The sequence below is a fragment of the Phocoena phocoena genome, chromosome 3, assembly GCF_963924675.1.
Source record: "Phocoena phocoena chromosome 3, mPhoPho1.1, whole genome shotgun sequence".
Lineage (NCBI taxonomy): Eukaryota > Metazoa > Chordata > Mammalia > Artiodactyla > Phocoenidae > Phocoena > Phocoena phocoena.
In genome coordinates this window covers 133,978,429-133,998,044 of record NC_089221.1, presented here as the reverse complement: position 1 = coordinate 133,998,044, position 19,616 = coordinate 133,978,429, and the positions used below count along the sequence as shown (strand labels likewise).

Sequence of the window (19,616 nt, the reverse complement as noted above, 5' to 3'; positions counted from 1 at the left end):
GTCAGTTACAAGATGTGGGTTCAGGGCTCAGGGTGATTTATACTGCTACTCTTAGAAACAAATTTATGAGTACTCAGGGCACTAGCTTTTAGAAATGAGATCATTCTTTTTGAGGTGTTTTTTTCCTTCACTGTGCTATAGTGTCTGTGGAGTGAATTCAATTCATACCATGCTCCCTAATTCAAATCTAGTATTTGGCTTGAGTGAAGTAAACCACGATACCAAATAAGATGCATGTACCTCTGTACAGCTTTTGCCTTGATATTAATGCACACACCCACCCACCCTCTCAAGGCCTGTTTCCCCTTCAGGGACCTCATCTCCCAGAAGGCCCGAGCCTGGCTCTATGCTCTGCACATGGCAGACCAGAGGGAATCATTCCAACTCAGAGCTTCACTGGGATACTAGGATATAGCATAGCAGCGATTCATGCATTTTATTTCTAAAAACCAAAGCTCAAGTGAGGCCGAGCTGGTCACTGTGCAAGATGAACCAGCAGGACATTCTCGCCTCGAATGAAAATCTGATTTATGTGTCGAGTGAATACCTGCTGGTAATCCACTTTGGGCTTTCGCTTTTTCTTACGGGGCTGGCCCCTGGAAAGGGTGGTGGCCCTGGAAAAGGTACCTCCCGCACTCGACCCTTCTGTCTGTGTAGTCCTCCCTGACAGCTCTGACCTGGACTCCTCCCTTGCCGATGCCTGCAGGGAAGAAGGGACGGAGCGGGAACGCTTGCGTGAACCCCGGTCAGTGTCTCCTCGTCCCCACACTGAAGCCACCTTCCAGGTGGATGTCTGGGAGTATCTGGACAGAGTGGAGTCTTCAACTGCAGACTTGGAATCTGTTTCCTTCTTGGAGGAATCCTGCAGTTTTAGTCGATCAAAGAGCTGTAAGGAAAGCAATGACAAGTATTAGCCTTCCCTTTAGCTTACAACATCCCTCTTTCAATATGTAGAAGAAAGCCTAGATTCCTTTATCATGCTCTGTGGACTGCTTGCTTTGCAATTTTTAAAAAGTTAGTGGGCTTCCCTGGTGGCACAGTGGTTGACAGTCCACCTGCCAATGCAGGGGACACGGTTTCATGCCCCAGTCCGGGAAGATCCCACATGCCGCGGAGCGGCTGGGCCCGTGAGCCATGGCCGCTGAGCCTGCGCGTCTGGAGACTGTGCTCCACAACGGGAGAGGCCACAGCAGTGAGAGGCCCATGTACCGCAAAAAAAAAAAAGTTAGTAACGAATTTTCTATTTCTAGCTGTAACTCAGATAAATCAATAAATATGTCAAGAGAAAAGGCACCCACTTTTTCTATTGTATAAAACTGAAAGACTTTTAAACCTTATAAGAGGTAACTTGTTCAAACAATATGCAAGTAAGAAGCACAGACTCATTTTTGATTCGCTGGATGCATGGGAAGAGACTAATGAAAACCGTGGTCCAGGCACACCTGGTTGATAGCAATAGAGCTTTTCCACTTGGAAACCCTGGTCCCTGGGCTCAGTGATCTTAATTCCTAAGCTTGAAAGCATGCTGGGTACTCAGAAAGTCAGGGGAAACTGCCTACCCTAGTGAGAGTCAATGAAGAATCCCGTTCATATGCTTTGCCTAGAACAGGTTTTCGGTAGGTCTCATCCACATCAGTAAGTGCCTAGAGAAAAACAGACCAAAGTGGGGAAAATAAGGTAGCATTCAAATATTATTTTTATAGCTTTCTGGAAAAAATTTAAAAGGCAGAATAACATCTAATTATAGCAGAACTAACCTTAACAGGTGACTCAGCTCTTGGGCAGAAACAAATGGTAATACGTGGCACCCTCTGAATAGGAATTCCAAGCGGCTATGACCATGTAAGATGGGTTTCCCCTATGGTAAGGTGCCTTTACCAACGCAGGGTAGAGGTTCATAAATTTCAGGGAGCATGAATATCTGGGAAGTTTATTAAAATACAAATCTAAGGCTATCCTCCTAGAGATTCTTCATCCTGGGATGAAGCCCAGGAACTTTCTACTTGTACCAAAAACCCCATGATTCTGATGCAGGACAGCCTCAGACCACACGTTAAGAAACACTACTGCCGCTTTTCCCTTTTCAGTCTGTATGTCTTATGACAGCAATTAATAGAGATTAACCAGGGTAACACACAGAATTGCTAGTGAATTCTTGTTGTGGAGAGATCAACCTCACAGGAGAGCTATTAGGATCAAATCAGATCAGGTATGAGAAATTACTTTGAAAAGTGTGAATCACCCTACAAATATAAGCTGACAGTATTATGATTACCACCACTGTTATCAAATATATTCTTTTAAATCTTTTCCTTCAAAGGTAAAATTATAATAAAATATTTTCCCTACACTTTAGAGATGAGAAAACTGAGGCTCAGAGAAATTACTTGGCCTAGAGTCACACAGCTACCAAATGGTGAAGCTAGGATTCAAATCCAGGTTTTCTGATTCCATACAGCTTAAAACATGGTCTCCGAAGCCAGAAAGGATAAAGTCATGGTCCTTTCACTTACTAACAGTGTGATCTGGGACCAATCTTCCAAAATCGCTAGCCTCAATTTCTTCATTTGTGAAATAAAACAGTGATAGACCCACAACTCATTCATTGAGATATTATATATAAAGCCCTTAGTACAGTATCTGGCACATAGCAAGGGCTTAATAAGTATTAGCAACTATTATTATTATCAAAGTTATTTTAACTGCCTCATATCATAGTTGTGCTATAATATATCCCTTCTCTCCTACAAATGTTTAGTAAATAGACAGTAAGCCTCTAGAAGACTGAGGGCACGTGGTACACTCCTTCACAAGGAAACACTATGCAAAGTGTCCGGCTTATTAATATGTCTGCTTCCCCTCTATCCACATCTGTCTTTCCGAAAGCCGTAGAGTAAAAGTTCCTTTCTGAAATTTCTGTACCTAGCACTGTGCCCAGCCAAAGTGGGAAGTCAGCAAATATTTTTAAATGAATGAAAAATAGTTGGTAGGAAATCAACATAAAATTACTAAAAGATGAAATAAGTAATTATTCCTTAAGGCTAGATTTCTCAACCCTGGCACTAATAACATTTTAGACCAGATAATTCTTTGTTGTTGGGCAGGGCGGCGGGGCGGTGGGGGTTGTTTTATGTACTGCTGGATGTGCAGCAGCAGCAGCCCTGGCCTCTTCCCACTAGATGCCAGTAGTACCCCAACCCACAGTCGTGACAATCAAAACAAATGACATTGCCAAATGTCCCTGGCAAGGAGGAATGGGCAAAATCACTCCAGGTGAAAGCCTCTGCCTTTGGGAAAAGCAATAAAAAGAACTTTTTTGTTATTGCCCAAGAGAGTGCAAAGATTCTACCTCCTCTGGGAAGTTATTCTGGAGGTTTTGCTGAATAAGGTCCTTGAGATATATGAAAATTTTAATCCCTAGAAGGTTCTCCAGCCCCTTGAGAAAGGTTTAATTACCATATTCCAGAACTTGTCGAATGCAACAAGGAAGCCCGTACAGACGCCCCGAAGTCCCTTGAAAGTGCGGATGTGAACATTCACCTTCACCCCCTCCCGGATACAACGATGGAGTTCACCCAGAGGGCTGCCTTCGTGCACTGAAACAAGAAGAACAGTCAGCACAGCATGAACACCTGTTCTCATTCCCAGAACTAACAACCAAGACCACCCAACCATCTCCAGCAACACAAGGCAACACGGTATAGTGTCAGCCACACCACAGGAGCAGGAAGGCCCAGTGGGCAAAATGGCTAGCGTAGGCAATGCACACTGAATCGAAACAAGATTCCCTGGAACGTGGATAAACGAGCTGTATGGCCAACATCCAAATGTTTCACTACCTCTCTACCCTATTTCTATGATGTCACTGATTCTAAGAGGCACCATCATTTTAAAACTTTTTTGGGAAAAAAAGAAATACTACATTAAATGTGTGCATCAGCAGCTAGATTCTTCTCAGTTCTATGCCCTGTTAAGACAACCTTTTTCAGGATAAAGCTCATGAACCACATATCCAGCTTGAGCCTTCCAAAGAACAAAAACCCTCGTCATAGGTTTAAAGGAAATGAACCATGTAACTCATTTGCCCTGAAACACATGCAATCGCCTAAGAAATAATGGCCTTTCGGCCTCTCAAGTCTGAGCTACTTCATGCACGAGCTCTCTGGGGCCACTAGTGTTTCAGTGTATATCATCTTTACACTAGGAGGAAGAGGCCTGGTTGTATTCCAAGCCTTGCTGGTATAAAGGCACCTGCTGAGCATCTGACTCTTATGACACTGCTGATAAGCATCATACAAAAAGAGCAGTATGACAACTCATGGGAGGAATACTGGGATTATAAACTGCAGCTTTTACTATGATGGACTCTTATTTTCAGAGCTTGGGAGCAAGGCTGAATTTTTTTTTTTTTTTTTTTCCTTCATGCTCAAGTTTATTTATTTATTTATTTATTTATTTATTTTTTTAAACATCTTTATTGGGGTATAATTGCTTTACAATGGTGTGTTAGTTTCTGCTTTACAACAAAGTGAATCAGCTATACATATACATATGTTCCCATATGTCTTCCCTCTTGCGTCTCCCTCCCTCCCACTCTCCCCATCCCACCCTTCCAGGCTGTCACAAAGCACCGAGCTAATATCCCTGTGCCTTGCGGCTGCTTCCCCCCAGCTATCTACCTTACTACGTTTGTTAGTGTGTATATGTCCATGACTCTCTCTCGCCCTGTCAAAACTCACCCTTCCCCCTCCCCATATCCTTAAGTCCGTTCTCCACTAGGTCTGCGTCTTTATTCCTATCTTACCCCTAGGTTCTTCATGACATTTTTTTCCCTTAAATTCCATATATATGTGTTAGCATACGGTATTTGTCTTTTTCTTTCTGACTTACTTCACTCTGTATGACAGATTCTAGGTCTATCCATCTCATTACAAATAGCTCAATTTCATTTCTTTTTAAGGCTGAGTAATATTCCATTGTGCATATGTGCCACATCTTCTTTATCCATTCATCCGATGATGGGCGCTTAGGTTGTTTCCATGTCCTGGCTATTGTAAATAGAGCTGCAATGAACATTTTGGTACATGACTCTCTTTGAATTTTGGTTTTCTCAGGGTATATGCCAAGTAGTGGGATTGCTGGGTCATATGGTAATTCTATTTGTAGTTTTTTAAGGAACCTCCATACTGTTCTCCACAGTGGCTGAACCAATTCACATTCCCACCAGCAGTGCAAGAGTGTCCCCTTTTCTCCACACCCTCTCCAGCATTTATTGTTTCTTGATTTTTTGATGATGGCCATTCTGACTGGTGTGAGATGATATCTCATTGTAGTTTTGATTTGCATTTCTCTAATGATTAATGATGTTGAGCATTCTTTCATGTGTTTGTTGGCATTCTGTATATCTTCTTTGGAGAAATGTCTATTTAGGTCTTCTGCCCATTTTTGGATGGGGTTGTTTGTTTTTTTGTTATTGAGCTGCATGAGCTGCTTGTAAATTTTGGAGATTAATCCTTTGTCAGTTGCTTCATTTGCAAATGTTTTCTCCCATTCTGAGGGTTGTCTTTTGGTCTTGGTTATGGTTTCCTTTGCTGTGCAAAAGCTTTGAAGTTTCATTAGGTCCCATTTGTTTATTTTTGTTTTTATTTCCATTACTCTAGGAGGTGGGTCAGAAAGGATCTTGCTGTGATTTATGTCATAGAGTGTTCTTCCTATGTTTTCTTCTAAGTGAATTTTATTTTTATTATTTCATGTTAACTTAGCCTTCAAAATATGCTGGCTATACTACATAAAATCTCCCTAAAGAAAACTGCGTGAGCACACGTGTGCACACACACTCTCTCTCTCTCACAGTCACATTCACACTCACACATACACAGTCTCATTCTTCCCCCCAAGTTTGCAAGGCACAGTTCTTTGGAAGTTATTGTCATTGACAGTAAACAAACAAAAAATCTCTGTTTTGTTTCTAGTGGCATAAAAGAGAACAAAAGTCTTGCACTTCAACTTGGATAACTAAGGTGGTTACTCTTAACCTCCTTACCCCTCACTCATGGATTGGCTTATAAATGATGGCAGTGATAAATTACCACAAGAAGATATGCTTGGATTAAGTGACTTAGCACCCTCAGATTGAGGGTTCATCAAGAAGGCACAGTTGGAGGCAGAGTGACAGAAACAGTGGCCTTGGAAAGGAACATGAGAAACTTGGTCTGATCTTCATCACCTATCCCTCCTCTAGCCATCTTTTAAAATTCTTTGAGCCTCTGACATATAACGACGTATGTACATACATCTGGATATGTGTTATAGACAGTGTCAAATCAAGCACTGTAAACAACTGTTAGGTCATTATACCTAGTTGTGTGAACTTGGCGAACAACTTTTTCTCTATAAGCCCAAATTTCCTCATTCATAAAATGAGGTTAGACTAGTTAACTTCTAGAGTCATGTAAGGAATAAGCCATTATAGTTCAATTTCTTAGAAACTGATCACAATGCCTGGATTATTCCGTTTACCTATACACATTCACTCCCCTTTCTCACCATACATGTGTATGTTCCACAAAGGGTGGAAAGACCACCCTTTTTCTAACGTGAAAGAAAATAGGGGCACCACTTCTCCCCATGCACCCCTAAATCAGAGAGGAAGAACAGGCATGTGTCTTAACAACTGTCTCTTATTCTAATTAAATGGCAAACAGGTTTTCCACCCTCACATGTGTACTTTTCTTTTGATTTTTTTTCTTCCAAAGATTTAATAAGGTGTAATTCCAGGGAGTATTTCTCTCCTTATGTGATCAAAAATACAACACTAGCACCACCTATCAGAGCAAAACGCCAAGAAAAAATGAACTTCACATTCTGAATCAGAAGGCACAGTCTGAATCTCTTCGCAGCAGTGTCTGTGACAAACTCCAAATGGATATGAGCCAGGCTTCTAGATATATATAGATAGATACACACACAGACACACACACGCATATATATACACATACACATATGCCTTATCTTTGAAAAAGTTATTCTTCCAAATCCCGCTCTCCATTGCCATTACTCTTGGGCCACACACTTCCAAATCCAGGTCATTTTTAACCCCACTCTTATTTTTCCCTGCTTGTAGCCAATACTAAGTCCAAACAATAGATTCTCAATAATTAAGACCTGCCCTTTCTTTTCTCTTTCCACAACTAACAATACAGTCCAGGGCCCATCAGATGGCTGGTTCACTTCAAGCGTCTCCTAGCTCCCCTCCTTCACACCAGCAACAGCATCATCGTCACTGTCACCAACATTATCACCAATTACTGAGCCCTCAGTATGGGCCAGGCCCTATGGTAAGTTTAACTTTATACACATTATTTAAGCCTCACAACTCAAACAGGTTTAACTAATTTGCTCAAAGTTACTTACCTAGTAAACAGCTGAGCCAACAGTCAATACTGGCAGGTTATATGCATTCTGACCTAGGGCTTTTAATTATGACAGTCTAAAACTAATAATAACCACAACAACAATCTACAACGATAAAAACAGTGACATTTAACACTCACTGAGTATTTCCCTACATGCTAGGCCACATTACAATTGTAAACCTTTAAATGTGTTAACTAATTTAAACTTCACAACTAGATTCTATTATTGTCCTCACTTCACTTATGAGGAAACTGAGGCCCCAAAGAGTTTAAGTAACTTGCTTAAAGTAAAACAGTTCGAAAGTGGAGGAGCAAGTATTCAAACCTAAGCAGTCAAGCCCCTGAGCCTGTGCTCTACTCTACCTCCCCAAACACATTTTACTACTAGAAACTCAGCAATTAGAAACATTTGCCCTACAAAGCCTTTTGCTTAAGAACATACACCATGGTTCCCACTCTCTCTCATAACAAAGTCAAAGAAAAACTCTTTGGTCTTCAAAACATCCTGGCTACCAATCCCTTTCTGGACCCAAATTCAGTTCTCATTGATCTGGACACAAACCACATAAGCAGCACCTTCCATCCACCAAAAAAAAAAAAGCAAGGAAGGAAACATTAGAATGTATTCTTCCTCTCCTGAGACTAGCATAATGGTTAAGCATATAGCCCCTGGACTGGGACAACCCAGGATGAGCGGCAAACTGACTAGTTTCGTGATGCTGGGCAAGAAGTTGAACTCAATGAGTGTCAGTTTCCTCATCTATAAAAGTGTATCCAAGGGTAAAATGAGATGCAATGCATCTAAAGGTCTTAACACTGTGTATAGCACATACTGGCTCAATAATAGCAGCTATAAATAACAACAATAAAGTTACCACCTGACTTACAAAGGGGCATGAGGAAACTTTCTGGTGCGGATTTGCTCTGTATCTTGATTGTGGTGGTGATTTCACGACCATACACTTGTCAAAACTCACTTTAAAAGAGTGAATTTTGCTATGTGTAAATTATACCTCAATAGTCTGATTTTAAAATTACTGCTGTTATCTTCAACCATGCCCTTCCTTAACTTCAAGACCTAAAGCTGACCTCATACATGAACTATTTCTTGATAAAATCTAATCCTCACCCATGCTTCTGTACTTTTTTTGCTTTCTGAAGGTCATCAACTCTTTGTGCTATCTACTCATCTTTACCATGTACACCCAAGTGTTTCCAGTGGTGGGATTAAAATTTTCAGTGCCGAGGGCACATTCTGAGGCTTTGATTCCAGGCATATATTTATCATGGGAACTCCCCATTTTCATACCAATAATATAGCAAAGTGCTCCACAGGTAAAGGCAAAACCACCCACCACATAGAAATATTTCTTTCCTCTTGAAAATCTTGGAAGCAAAGCAATGATTGGCAAAATGGAAATAAATGCTACAATCTGAGACTTGGAGTGCATTTCAAAGATCTGATAGTGGCAAAAAGTATGGGAAAAATAAGGTCCCCCAAAGTGCTCTTAATTTAGGAACATGCATAATCTATCTTTGTGCCACTACTGAGCAAGCAAACTGGAATAAACCCTAGCTCAGGCAGGGATTCTCCGGCATAGTAAATCATCCGACAAAGGCACCCCTAACAGCACTCAGCTTTTCAGGATGTTTCTCTCTTAACAAACACATTTCTAGAAATGAAACAAAATATTCCTTTGCTTAGCACAACCCTCCATTCCAAAGGCAGTGATTTAATAATGCCAAGATTTAGCTATCAGGATACAGATGCTCTGAATGGCTAAGTAGGTCATTGTGTCCATGGGGCAGATGTCAGAACTGCTTGCCAGATGACAAAGATATAACCCTGGGCTGTTTTTATTCCATTTATACAAGACCTAACACACATTAGCAACTTCTGCTTTTTACAGCTTTACTCTAAGGATCTGTTAGGAGGCCGCAAGAAATTCCCTTGTGCCATTTACACCTTCAGAACATGAAATAACCTGTGCATATGGTAGTATGAGCCTGACAGACACAGTCCTGCACTCAGCCTGGCAGAGTGGCCGTAAAATAGCGTCTGTGCTTCACTGGCATTTTGTGCCTGCTGCATTCCAGGACTCGTGATTTGCTAATGTGAACATAGGTATATCAACACCCTGCAGCCCTTCTCCTGCTTACAGCACTGAGAACGAGCTGTCACCTAATGTGCAGGGGTTGTGGGATCATGTCTCCTGTGCTACCTGAACAGATTTCCTCACACTGCATCCCAACATCCCCAAATCTCAATGACCAAGCACTCTCCCACCCCTAATATTGGCTATGCCCTCCCTCCCCGCACCGTGTGTGGTCCCAAGACCTCAACACCTCTGCAAACCCTACCTGTGAGGTCCCGTTTCCAGGCCCACCACCTCTCCGGACCCCCCATCACTCCTGCAGATCCTTTCTGCAGGCTCCTCATCACCTCTGTGGGCAGTTCCGTGGACCCCATCACCTTTACTCCCGTTATCCAAGCAGACACTCCCCACGGCTATTTATTACCTCCACAGCCTTACCACTCTTCCCCCGCAGCTCAGACAGACCCTTCTTCACTCCTCAAGCTGACCCTCCCCACAGTCGCTGATTATCTCTTCAACCTTCACCAAGACCCTCCCCCGATACACGCAGACCCGCACCAAGCCGCTATCACCCCGCAAACGCCTCCAGGGCCGCCGCCTTCTCGACAGCTGACCCGGCCCCAGCCCCGCCCGCCGTACTCACAGGGCATTCTCGTGAGCACGTTGCGCGGCGCCTTCCTGCTCCGACCCGGACCCCGCCGCCGCGCCCCGGCGGCCCCGTCCCCTTCCTCCTTGGCTACCATAAGGCGGCGGAGGCGCTGGATGCGCTCGGGGTCCGGGGCGGGGATGTCCGGGCGGCGGCGGGTCCTGCCCAAGGGCCCGGCGGCGGCGGTGGCGGGGTCCCCAGAGCCCGCGGCCGCGCCCCGCGCCCGTCCGCGCCCGCCGCCCCGGCACCCGGTCCTGAGGAAGCTCTCGTACTCGGCCAGGTTGTTGAAGCAGGGCGCGTTGGGGTAGGGGATGGGAGGCAGGCGAGGCGCGTACAGGGCCAGCAGTGGGTCGAAGCTGTCAGAGCTGACATCCAGCCGCGGGCTGGGCGGGCGCGCAGGGCTGCCGGCGCGAGCCGACCTCGCCCCCCTCTCCCGCTCCTCCATGTTTGAAAGGCCCGCAAGCTGAGGCCGATGGGAAGGAGAGGGGGCCGCCAGAGGGCGGCACTGCGCAGCCGCGACGCGGGTCTCACTGCGCCGGCCTGGCCGCCAGGGGGCAGCATCTGCCCGCGCTCTGCGTCTCCGGGGGTGTGGCGAGCGGCTGCGACCCGCCCGGTCCTCGCAGCTCATCAGCGTTCCGGGAAGAGGTTAATTTGCTCTAACGCAGTGTTTCCCCCATCTATATCATTATCACTTTGGGTGTTTCCTAGTGGTGCGGATTCCCTGGGGGTGGAGCCCGGGCCCGGCATCTTAACAAGCTCCCCAGGTGTTTCTCTGCTCTCTGGAACTGCGCTCTACTCCTAGCTTGCGCTGGCGGGAAGCCGTGGGAAAGAGGGCAAGGAATGCCCTAGTTTGCTCTCATGCCGAGTACCACTGGGGTTTAGCCTAGGTGGGCTCCAACTATTTAGCTTCTCTGGCTCTTTACATTCTCATCTGAGATGTAGAAATGGTTGCCTACCTCACAGAATTGTCCAAAGAATGAAGAGATACTGCATATACAGCGCATAATAAATGCTCTGTGAATGTTAACTAATATTGGTTAAGTGTACAATGAAACTGAAGGATGATGGGTGGACCCTGGTACTGCATTTCCTACACCCTCTGCAAAAAGAAATTTACGCATACACCAGAAAGACGCTAGTATTAAGGCAAATTCACTATCACTGATCTTGTAAGCATTGCTTAGCACCTGGAGGAAATGAAGATGCCGCGATTGGAGGACAAGATAACAAGATTTTCAAAACCTGGTTGTACTTCGGAGCCTCTGTTCAGCGGAATATTTTTTGTTTTTTGATATTAAAATAATCGTCTACGCTACACCAAAGGCCCAGATATTACCCCCTCATCCAGCAGAGCCGAGGTGTTTCCAGTCACCTACAGGCCACACAAAACACTTTCCTAACTGTCACCACTCTCCCAAACTGCTATCAATTGGTATTAATTCTATACTAGTTGCTTTTGTGCATATTTTAAAGTTTCCTTAAGACCTGGAAAGGAAGCCGCAGAGAATACTATTCTCTTAGAGAGCAGGATGAAAATATACAGCTGTGAAGTATACTTTAGAATACATGATGCAAAATAAAAAAGATAACATAAAAACTACCAACAATGCTTCTGATAGCACTACATAACTCAATAGGTAAACCCGGGTCATTCCTTTGCTCAAAACCCCTGCCCCAACACAAACGTCAAACCTGCAAACTGCTGGCAATTAAACGAGCAAGTGCACATCCCCGTCTTGTAACAAAATCAAGTGATAGCCTTTGTGGTATCACATAGCACCCACAGAGAACACAAAACTTCCGTGGGTAGTTGTCTTAAAAATTTGTACTAATACCTTATATTTGTTTTGATATAAAATGCTATAATTTACTTACAATTAAGTTAAATTTGCCAATCAAGAGCTACATTCTTATTGCCTTACTTGGCCTATCACAGTGTACTAGCCTAGGTATATCATATCCGGGCCTTGTTACACAAAGTGTGGTACATTGACCATTATCCACCAAAAGCCTTTGAACCCCAAAATCTTCATGGGGAAATCTTAGAACTGGCATTTTAAATGAGTATTTCAAGTAAATTTGTTGCATTCAGAAGTCTGTGAACCACCACTGTGATGAAGGGATGTGAGCCTGGCTTATGGAAAGACACACACACATGAAAGTTGGACTCATACTGCGTTTGTATGAAAAAAAACAAATGAAAAATTAGGCCAAGGGAATTGAAAGCTTTATTTTTTTCTCTCAAAGAAATCTTATCAATTACCAAACATGAGCCATGTCTCCTATTCCCACAAAGCGAAGAGAACAGGAAGGGAAAAAAAGGCATTGACAGATGGGGTGTCAATTGGTGAGGGATGAGACCAGCCGCTGCCCTTTCAAAAATATTTTCTTCTTGGCTGTAAATTCTACAATGCAAGACCAGGCACTGGGATGTGGGCTGTCTCTTAGTTAATTCTTTATAGAGCCAAATTAATCTTCTTCCTCTACAACATGAAATGAGGACAAGAGGAGACATGAGTTCTCGACCACCTTACCCCCACTGCCTCCCCCCTTCAGAGGCCAACGGCTTGGCGACACGCAGTTCCTGCTGCTCCTCACCCAATTCCACTGGCCCGTCGGCAGGCAAAACTATTAGGACTCCTCTGCCACCTGCTACCTGTGACCCCAAGATGAGGGTTGGTCCCTCTGTTCTCCAACTCAAATGTCACTGTTCCGATTATCCAGAGGCTACCTGAGAATCTTTTTCAGGAAGTCCACAGGAAGGTGACTTTCAAAACTGAAGTGTCTAGAGGACAGAGAGTAAATGTTTCTTCCTCCTCGTTCATTCATTCTCGCTGTTTTCTTTCTCCCACATAAACAGGTAATTCTCTTTCTTCTTAGAAAGAGGTTAAGTGGCCTTGTAATCATTGCCCCTGGCAAGATGATCATGATGATCAGGTTGCCAACTCCACAAAATCTAGGGAATGTTTACACAAGGACATCCGAACTACAACTCATTTGTTCAGCTCAAGTTGCCAATCTGGAGATTGGCACAAAGCCCTGAGTTTGCCCTGGAATTCCTGAATTCAGAGGCATCAGGCAGGCATCAACCCATATTAACTCCAGGTCTGCCAAAGATGAATGCAAGTAGATAGGTGGGCAAGGTGACCAAGGTCACTGGATTCTGTGGTTAAGAATAAGTGGGTGAGGGGGCTTCCCTGGTGGCGCAGTGGTTGAGAGTCTGCCTGCCGATGCAGGGGACACGGGTTCGTGCCCCGGTCCGGGAAGATCCCACATGCCACGGAGCGGCTGGGCCCGTGAGCCATGGCCGCTGAGCCTGCGCTCCGCAACGGGAGAGGCCGCAACAGTGAGAGGCCTGCGTAACGCCAAAAAAAAAAAAAAAAAAAAAAAGAATAAGTGGGTGAGAGTAAAGTTTGGGCTCATCTTCTATCATAGGTGAAAAGAGCTTGACAAGTTTTTATAAAGCTTACGCCACAATCTAAAAATGATTCATTTTGCAAGGCATAAAATACTTCTTGCTTTATAAAAATAGTACCATGATTTTTAAAAAACTGTACTTCTACCAAAGGAACCATGTTTCAACACCAAAAAATAGGTGTTCCACTTAAAGCAGAACAAGATACACCACCCACATTCATCCCTTCTTTCTCTGTTCCCCTCCCAACCAGAGTCATGTCACTCCCAGGACACTGTTCTGCATGGCACAGATGCTAGGGCCACCTAAGGCCAGGAGACTTGGGGGACCCTGCATGGTCAAGCACACTAGTAATGAAAAGCAAAGGGTCAGCTGTCTTCATGTAGGATTTCTGGATGTTCCTTCCAGAAAGCATCCCCAATGACATCGCAGTGTAAGGGCACCGCCTTAGTCCTGGTCCGGGTCACCACCATCTTTCTTCCTTCCATTTCTGCTGGCAGCCTAACTTCTTTTGTCGTGACTTCATCCACCTATAGGTAAAGTTAAAATATTGACACATTAACTAGAGAGTCGGTTTGGGAGAGAAGAGGGAGAAGTGGGGGAAGTTTACTTTTTTACTTTATATACTTCTGACAAATACGTATTTTCAGGCATATATATATATATATATATATATCTCAGAGATATATGTATATCTCTCACCATACATGAATTTCTTTACAACTAAAATACTTTTTAAAAAAGTTATGTTGCTATATTTTGAAAGGAGACCTTAGGAACAAAGAAGGGATTCTATGTTCCTTGTTAGCAATAACCATAAAATTAAAGACATTTCTGCTCTCCCACCTGCATTAAGAAGGATCCGAGTCTGTGCCAAACAAATGTTTTAAAAATACTAATAAAAGAGCTGAAGCTGCCAGTGGGATACCTAATACCCCTTAATACTTGAAAACATTCATTTCAGAAAAAAATACTTTAGACAGAAGGAAATAAATTTAGAGACTTCATTATGCCCAGGAGCTGGAACAGAGCAAAAATATTGGTAGAATTAAGGATACAGGTGAATGCACAGACAGAATATTAAGTTAAGTATGAATGTCTAGGGAAGCCCTCAAACATTCTGCAAGGGACAGAACCCTCACGTGCAACATCAGTTCCTTATATTACAGTTCTCATGGGATGGATGGACCATTTAATGGAATTATCCAGTGTGGGAGAAATTATTTTTTTAAATGTTCTCTGAATGCAAAAATTCTCATATCCGCACTTACCTGTTTAAAGGGGTTTGATTAGATTTGGGGAGAGCTTATGACATGGAAAAGTGTAATAATTCTAAAATTCTGTGATTCTACTTACAGAACGGGGGAGTCCAGATCACAATGCTCACTGACAAACTGACAAAACGAGCATCCATAATAATAATCTATAGCATCTCATTTTGGAAAGGGTCTAATTTGTGCTAGTGACTGGAGTCACAACAGCATACAGGCAGCAGGCAAGACAAAGCCTGGGATGGGCACAGGCTTTCCTTCTGACCTCCGTTTTTCCTCAGACATAACAGCATTACCTTCTGCCATATCAACACAGTTCCCTTCCTATACATCAGTGGCTCGTTATTGTAGTTGATGTTGAATTCAGAAAATAAAATCTCATTCTTGTCTGCTGTAAGAGTTCCCTGAAGAAATAAAAACACATATAAAAAGCTTTGTAGGTCTTTTCTCTCCCCTAACCCCACCTATCCATTCCACTCTCTACCTAAACTTCCACAACAAATCAAGAAGTGGAAGCATTTCATCAAACGTCATATAGGCGTTAATGAATTTTCATCTTAAAAGCAGTTCAAATCTTATTTAAATATCAAAATTCATAAAATCTCTTTTGTAGCAAATAACTGCCTTTACAAGTCACTACTGTGATGGGGTGAGAGGAACTAATAGTAAGAGTACCAATTCTGTACTAGATAGCTTTTGTATTATTTGACCCTCATAACCATCTCCATTTTAGAGATGAGAGCTCTGAAGCTTAGAAAGATTATATAAATTTTCCGAGGCCAAAAGTGCTCTTATTCGTATAAGAATCAAAATCTGATCTCAATACTTCCAAACTCTGGCTAGATCTACCAGTCTTCCTATTACTGCTACATATGCAACTTTATCATGATTGTTAATAATGACCACCATTTACTGCGTCATTTTAACGTCCCAGGCATTGTATTAGGAGCTAATACAACACATCATCTCATTTCATGGTGAGTTTTCCTACAAGTAGCATGGTCATCTAATGATACGAGCCAGTATTTATTAAGTACTTACAGTGTGCCCTGTACTACCCTTTATGTGTTTTACATGCATCATGCCATTTAATTCTCACCAGAAACCTATGAGGTAGGAACTACTATCTTGTACATTTTACCTATTAAAAACTAAGGCAGAGATGATAAAATTAAACAAAAGCCTCTGAGTACAATTATTTGACCCCCAGAGCCTAAACTCTTAATGATACACAGGAGTCCTAACCCCAAGAAACTCCAGGTCCCCAGCAGGGATTGACAATCATGAAGCAGCCAGGTGGGGCTGACAAAAAAAGAAGAGCATGTGCCCTTTATAGGCGGCAGCCTATACACAGCTCCAGCTAAGCACTACCATGTGGGAGTGTAGAGCCATTAATTCCATTTTCCAGCCGAGGACACTGAGGCTCAGGGAGTAGTAACAACTGATGTACAGTCACAAAGCAAGCAAGCAGCAGACCTGCTACTAGTATGATCTTTCTATCTTTTCAAAACAAAACCGTAAAAATTTAAGAGCTTAAAAAGAAGGCCAAATGTCATGAGAGAGCGTAAACTGTCCCCCCTTAAGTATTAATGCAGTAAGATCTTTATACCTGTAATCTCTCTTGGGCTTGGATTGGTGTTAATCCAGACTGCTGTACAAGTGCCCAGAAAACTGTATTATAAAGATTATTGATGTGACCTGTAAAGAAAACATAGTTGGCACTGTGTATGCACATAGAATCTTTATTCAATATTCACCCTTCAAAGAGTACTGGAACCCCACCTCTCTCCCGCAGAGACATATAATTACTTGCGCAAAGCCATACACAGGGAACACGGGGAAGTGGTCAAGCAGAAGAAACTTATTTCCTAACAGTTTTATCCTGTCATTTCAGTTGTGCTTTACACAAATCTGTTAACTTGTGCATTAAGCTACGGAATACTTTCCAAGTTATTTGATTTACATTATTCCCACCTCTCTTCCAGTTCTCCTGGCAAAATCAAGACATACCAAATGAATAAAAGTCTAACAAACATTTCACCATGGTCATGTAAGGAAGGGTCACAACTTGAATACCCACTGAAGCCAGCACAAACATAGGCGTGTAAAGCAGAGTTCCCAAGGGAACAACAGGGAATGGTAGAGGCTGAGGCACACTGGCTCCTATGTGCATGAATGTGTGCCTGCGTGTGTGTTTATGTGTGTGTGTGTCTGTGTGTATAAAGGCAGTAGTCACTACGCAGGTTCTGACCAATACTAAGTGGGAATATAGACCTAGTACTGCCAGATCTGATTTTTCCAAAAAAAAAAAAAGTTGGAAATAGGTAGTATTTACATAAAACCTTCCAATTTTTCAAGTATTTTCAACTAATTTTAAAAACTTGCAATACTGCATTCCAAACAAAATACATGGGCCAAAAATGTATCAGATCATCACCTCTAATATAAGGAATCAGTAGTTTAACTACATCTGTTTATTTGGTTTCACTTACAATCTGCTTGCCGCCAGCTGAGATAGTCCTTTAAGGTCTGGTTGCTAGGATACACCACGACTCTTCCATCAAAGCCTGGGGGATACAGAAGGGGCTGGTCCTCAAAGTAATCCCGCCAGTAAAACACATAGCTGGAGGCGAACTGGGAGACCACGTGAGTCATAAACTTACTTGCAAAAGGCACAGTGGGTGGAGCAAGAAAAGAGAAAATACATGATATTAATTCAACACCATGACAGGGTCTGTGGGTGTAACAGAGAGATAACACAAACTGTCTAGCAAGCCAAGAGTGATGGGTCAAGAAAAACTATTTTAGTATTTCAGTTATATATTTAAAATGCAGCCTGTCTCTCCTTCTAGTCCTATAAGTAATTTACTAATGTCAAATGTTCTTCCATAGCATGTGACGTGAACTTATGGTTCAAGAGGTTTTTTTTCAAGTCTTGGAAGGAGGGGAACCATTGTTTTAAAAACATCCCAATTCACTACATGATCTGTTTCCTGTGAGAGTTTCAATATACTGCCAAATCAAATATCAGATCTGTCTAATTTGTACTGAGATCCTCCTTAACTAAAACTTTAGTTTCTCTTTCTAGTCTTAACGTTCAATGCCCGATCAGTCTAGAAGCTAAGGTGATGCGAATACAGAGAAAAACTTAAAGAGGTATACAGAATGCTCAGGTATCAGATGGAAGTACAACAGTCTAACCTGTTATATACATACATTCTGCAGTTGCAAATACTACAGTCTGTAAGTTTGTGATTAAGATAAGCAGAAGCCAAATGCTGGTAGGAAATATTCTGAAGGAGCTAGGCCACAAAATTACCTGGCTCTTCTTTTAAACCAATTACTTTTCCGCTTGAACACAAAGCTGTACTCATCACTCTGCCCATATGCAATCACAATATCCTCCAGTTCTTCCATTACGGTTTGGGCACATTTAGTCATTAGATGGAGAGCACGGCTGTCATTGGGTTTTGCAAAGTTGTGCTTCTCAGCAAACCTTCATAAGGGAAAAAGAAGAGGGAAAAGGGTATGGGTAGAAGAGAGCTTGTCATTAATACCACAGATCAAAGAGGCTATTCAAAGAGTGCTATGAGTATGCTGTGAGTCCAGACATTCCAGTAGCCACAACCTGATCCATTTCGTTAAGAACTCTAGTTTTTCTTGCTCTAACCAACTGAGAAAAAGTAACATAAATACTAAGCCTCCATTCCCTTTTCAGTGAAATGGGGATAAAGTTACTTCATAGGATTCTCCTGAAGATGAGAGGGAGATAAATATAACTATGCCTGGCTCCTTGGAAGTGCTCAATAAATGTTAACTACAATAATCATTACTAAAATAACACTTTTAAGACTTAAATTCCCATCTTCCTGCTACACTTTTCTTTTTTTCTGACTTTTTCCCTCCTGAATCCAGTCCATGTGTTCTGCTACTTACAATGAAACAACATACTCTACAGTGGTGCCAACAGCAAGGCCAGAAAGGGCCGCAAAACAGTCAGCCCTCAAAGATACCTACCAAAATAGCTTGTCAATTTGTTGAAGAGCTGAAATAATGGGCCCGAGAGTGACTTTTTCCACCACAGTCTTGCTAACGGACACCCCAAGCCAGCTCCTCACTAGGGGAGCACCGTGTCTCATTTACCCCACCCAGCTCGCGTTCAAGCCGGTTGTAGCCAGCACGCAGAGTGATGCTCAGTGCCGCGCGCTCACTGGCTGCCGAGTTACCCCGGTAACCATGAGCTCGGGGCTGCGACAAATGCGTCGCATTCTCTGGAAGCACTGGCGAACCACGCAGCCCTGAGCCCAGCTCGCTCACCGATGGAAATTCCTGCCGTCCAGCCGCACCACCACCCAGCAGTGGGCAAGGCAAGTGTCGTCAGCCTCGAAGTCCCGCACGTACTCGAACTTGCTCTTTGCCATTGCCGCTCCCAATTTCAAGCACCGTCTCAAAGTGACGGAAAAGGCAGCCAAGCAACCACTAACTTTCACGGTGCCAGCAGCCCACATTCCCCCACGGAAATGAAAACACCAGAGAACTCCGCCCCGGAAGTTCCTGTGTCTTCTCAGGGTCGCTCTAGCCGTAGTGGAGGCCAACATCTCTCTCGCCTCTCCTTGTAGTTCTTAATGGACTTCCGGAGCCGGAAGGAGGGTTCCATGCTTCCCTTAGCACTACTCATGGCTGCTCGCCTGTCTCCTTCCGTCCTGCAACAAATCATTCTCACGAAATTTTTAAAAATTCATTTCTGGCCAAGTTTGAAGGTTTGTGATTTTT

General features: G+C 43.2%; 2 protein-coding genes across 3 annotated transcripts; both read right to left on the bottom strand.

The window, feature by feature from the left end:
- Positions 1-475: 475 nt before the first annotated feature.
- Positions 476-10,602, bottom strand: LSM11 (LSM11, U7 small nuclear RNA associated). The gene is made up of 4 exons (XM_065875517.1): positions 10,155-10,602; positions 3,457-3,596; positions 1,560-1,643; positions 476-886 (listed from the first exon to the last, which is right to left on the bottom strand). The coding sequence occupies exons 1-4, from the start codon at positions 10,600-10,602 to the stop codon at positions 476-478; spliced, it is 1,083 nt and encodes a 360-aa protein (XP_065731589.1).
- Positions 10,603-13,940: 3,338 nt separating this feature from the next.
- On the bottom strand, positions 13,941-19,351 carry THG1L (tRNA-histidine guanylyltransferase 1 like). 2 transcript variants are annotated; one of them, XM_065874901.1, is made up of 6 exons: positions 19,161-19,351; positions 18,163-18,339; positions 17,336-17,505; positions 16,453-16,541; positions 15,140-15,247; positions 13,941-14,102 (listed from the first exon to the last, which is right to left on the bottom strand). In XM_065874901.1, the coding sequence occupies exons 1-6, from the start codon at positions 19,349-19,351 to the stop codon at positions 13,941-13,943; spliced, it is 897 nt and encodes a 298-aa protein (XP_065730973.1). The 2 variants fall into 2 exon arrangements, with proteins under 2 accessions (XP_065730973.1, XP_065730974.1); XM_065874902.1 differs by lacking the exon at positions 19,161-19,351 and having other exon boundaries at positions 17,336-17,410; positions 18,163-18,229.
- Between the last annotated feature and the right edge of the window lie 265 nt (positions 19,352-19,616).

Bases quoted from the DNA above. Each gene is read 5' to 3' on its own strand.
- LSM11 (XM_065875517.1), bottom strand. From the start codon at position 10,602: ATGGAGGAGCGGGAGAGGGGGGCGAGGTCGGCTCGCGCCGGCAGCCCT. The intron at 3,597-10,154 runs GTGAGTACGGCG...TTCTTGTTTCAG, and splicing joins CGTGCTCACGAGAATGCCCT to TGCACGAAGGCAGCCCTCTG. The intron at 1,644-3,456 runs GTAATTAAACCT...GTTTTTCTCTAG, and splicing joins TCGACAAGTTCTGGAATATG to GCACTTACTGATGTGGATGA.
- THG1L (XM_065874901.1), bottom strand. From the start codon at position 19,351: ATGTGGGCTGCTGGCACCGTGAAAGTTAGTGGTTGCTTGGCTGCCTTT. The intron at 18,340-19,160 runs GTGAGCGAGCTG...TCCCTTATGAAG, and splicing joins GACGGCAGGAATTTCCATCG to GTTTGCTGAGAAGCACAACT. The intron at 17,506-18,162 runs GTAATTTTGTGG...GCCTTTTGCAAG, and splicing joins TGGTTTAAAAGAAGAGCCAG to TAAGTTTATGACTCACGTGG.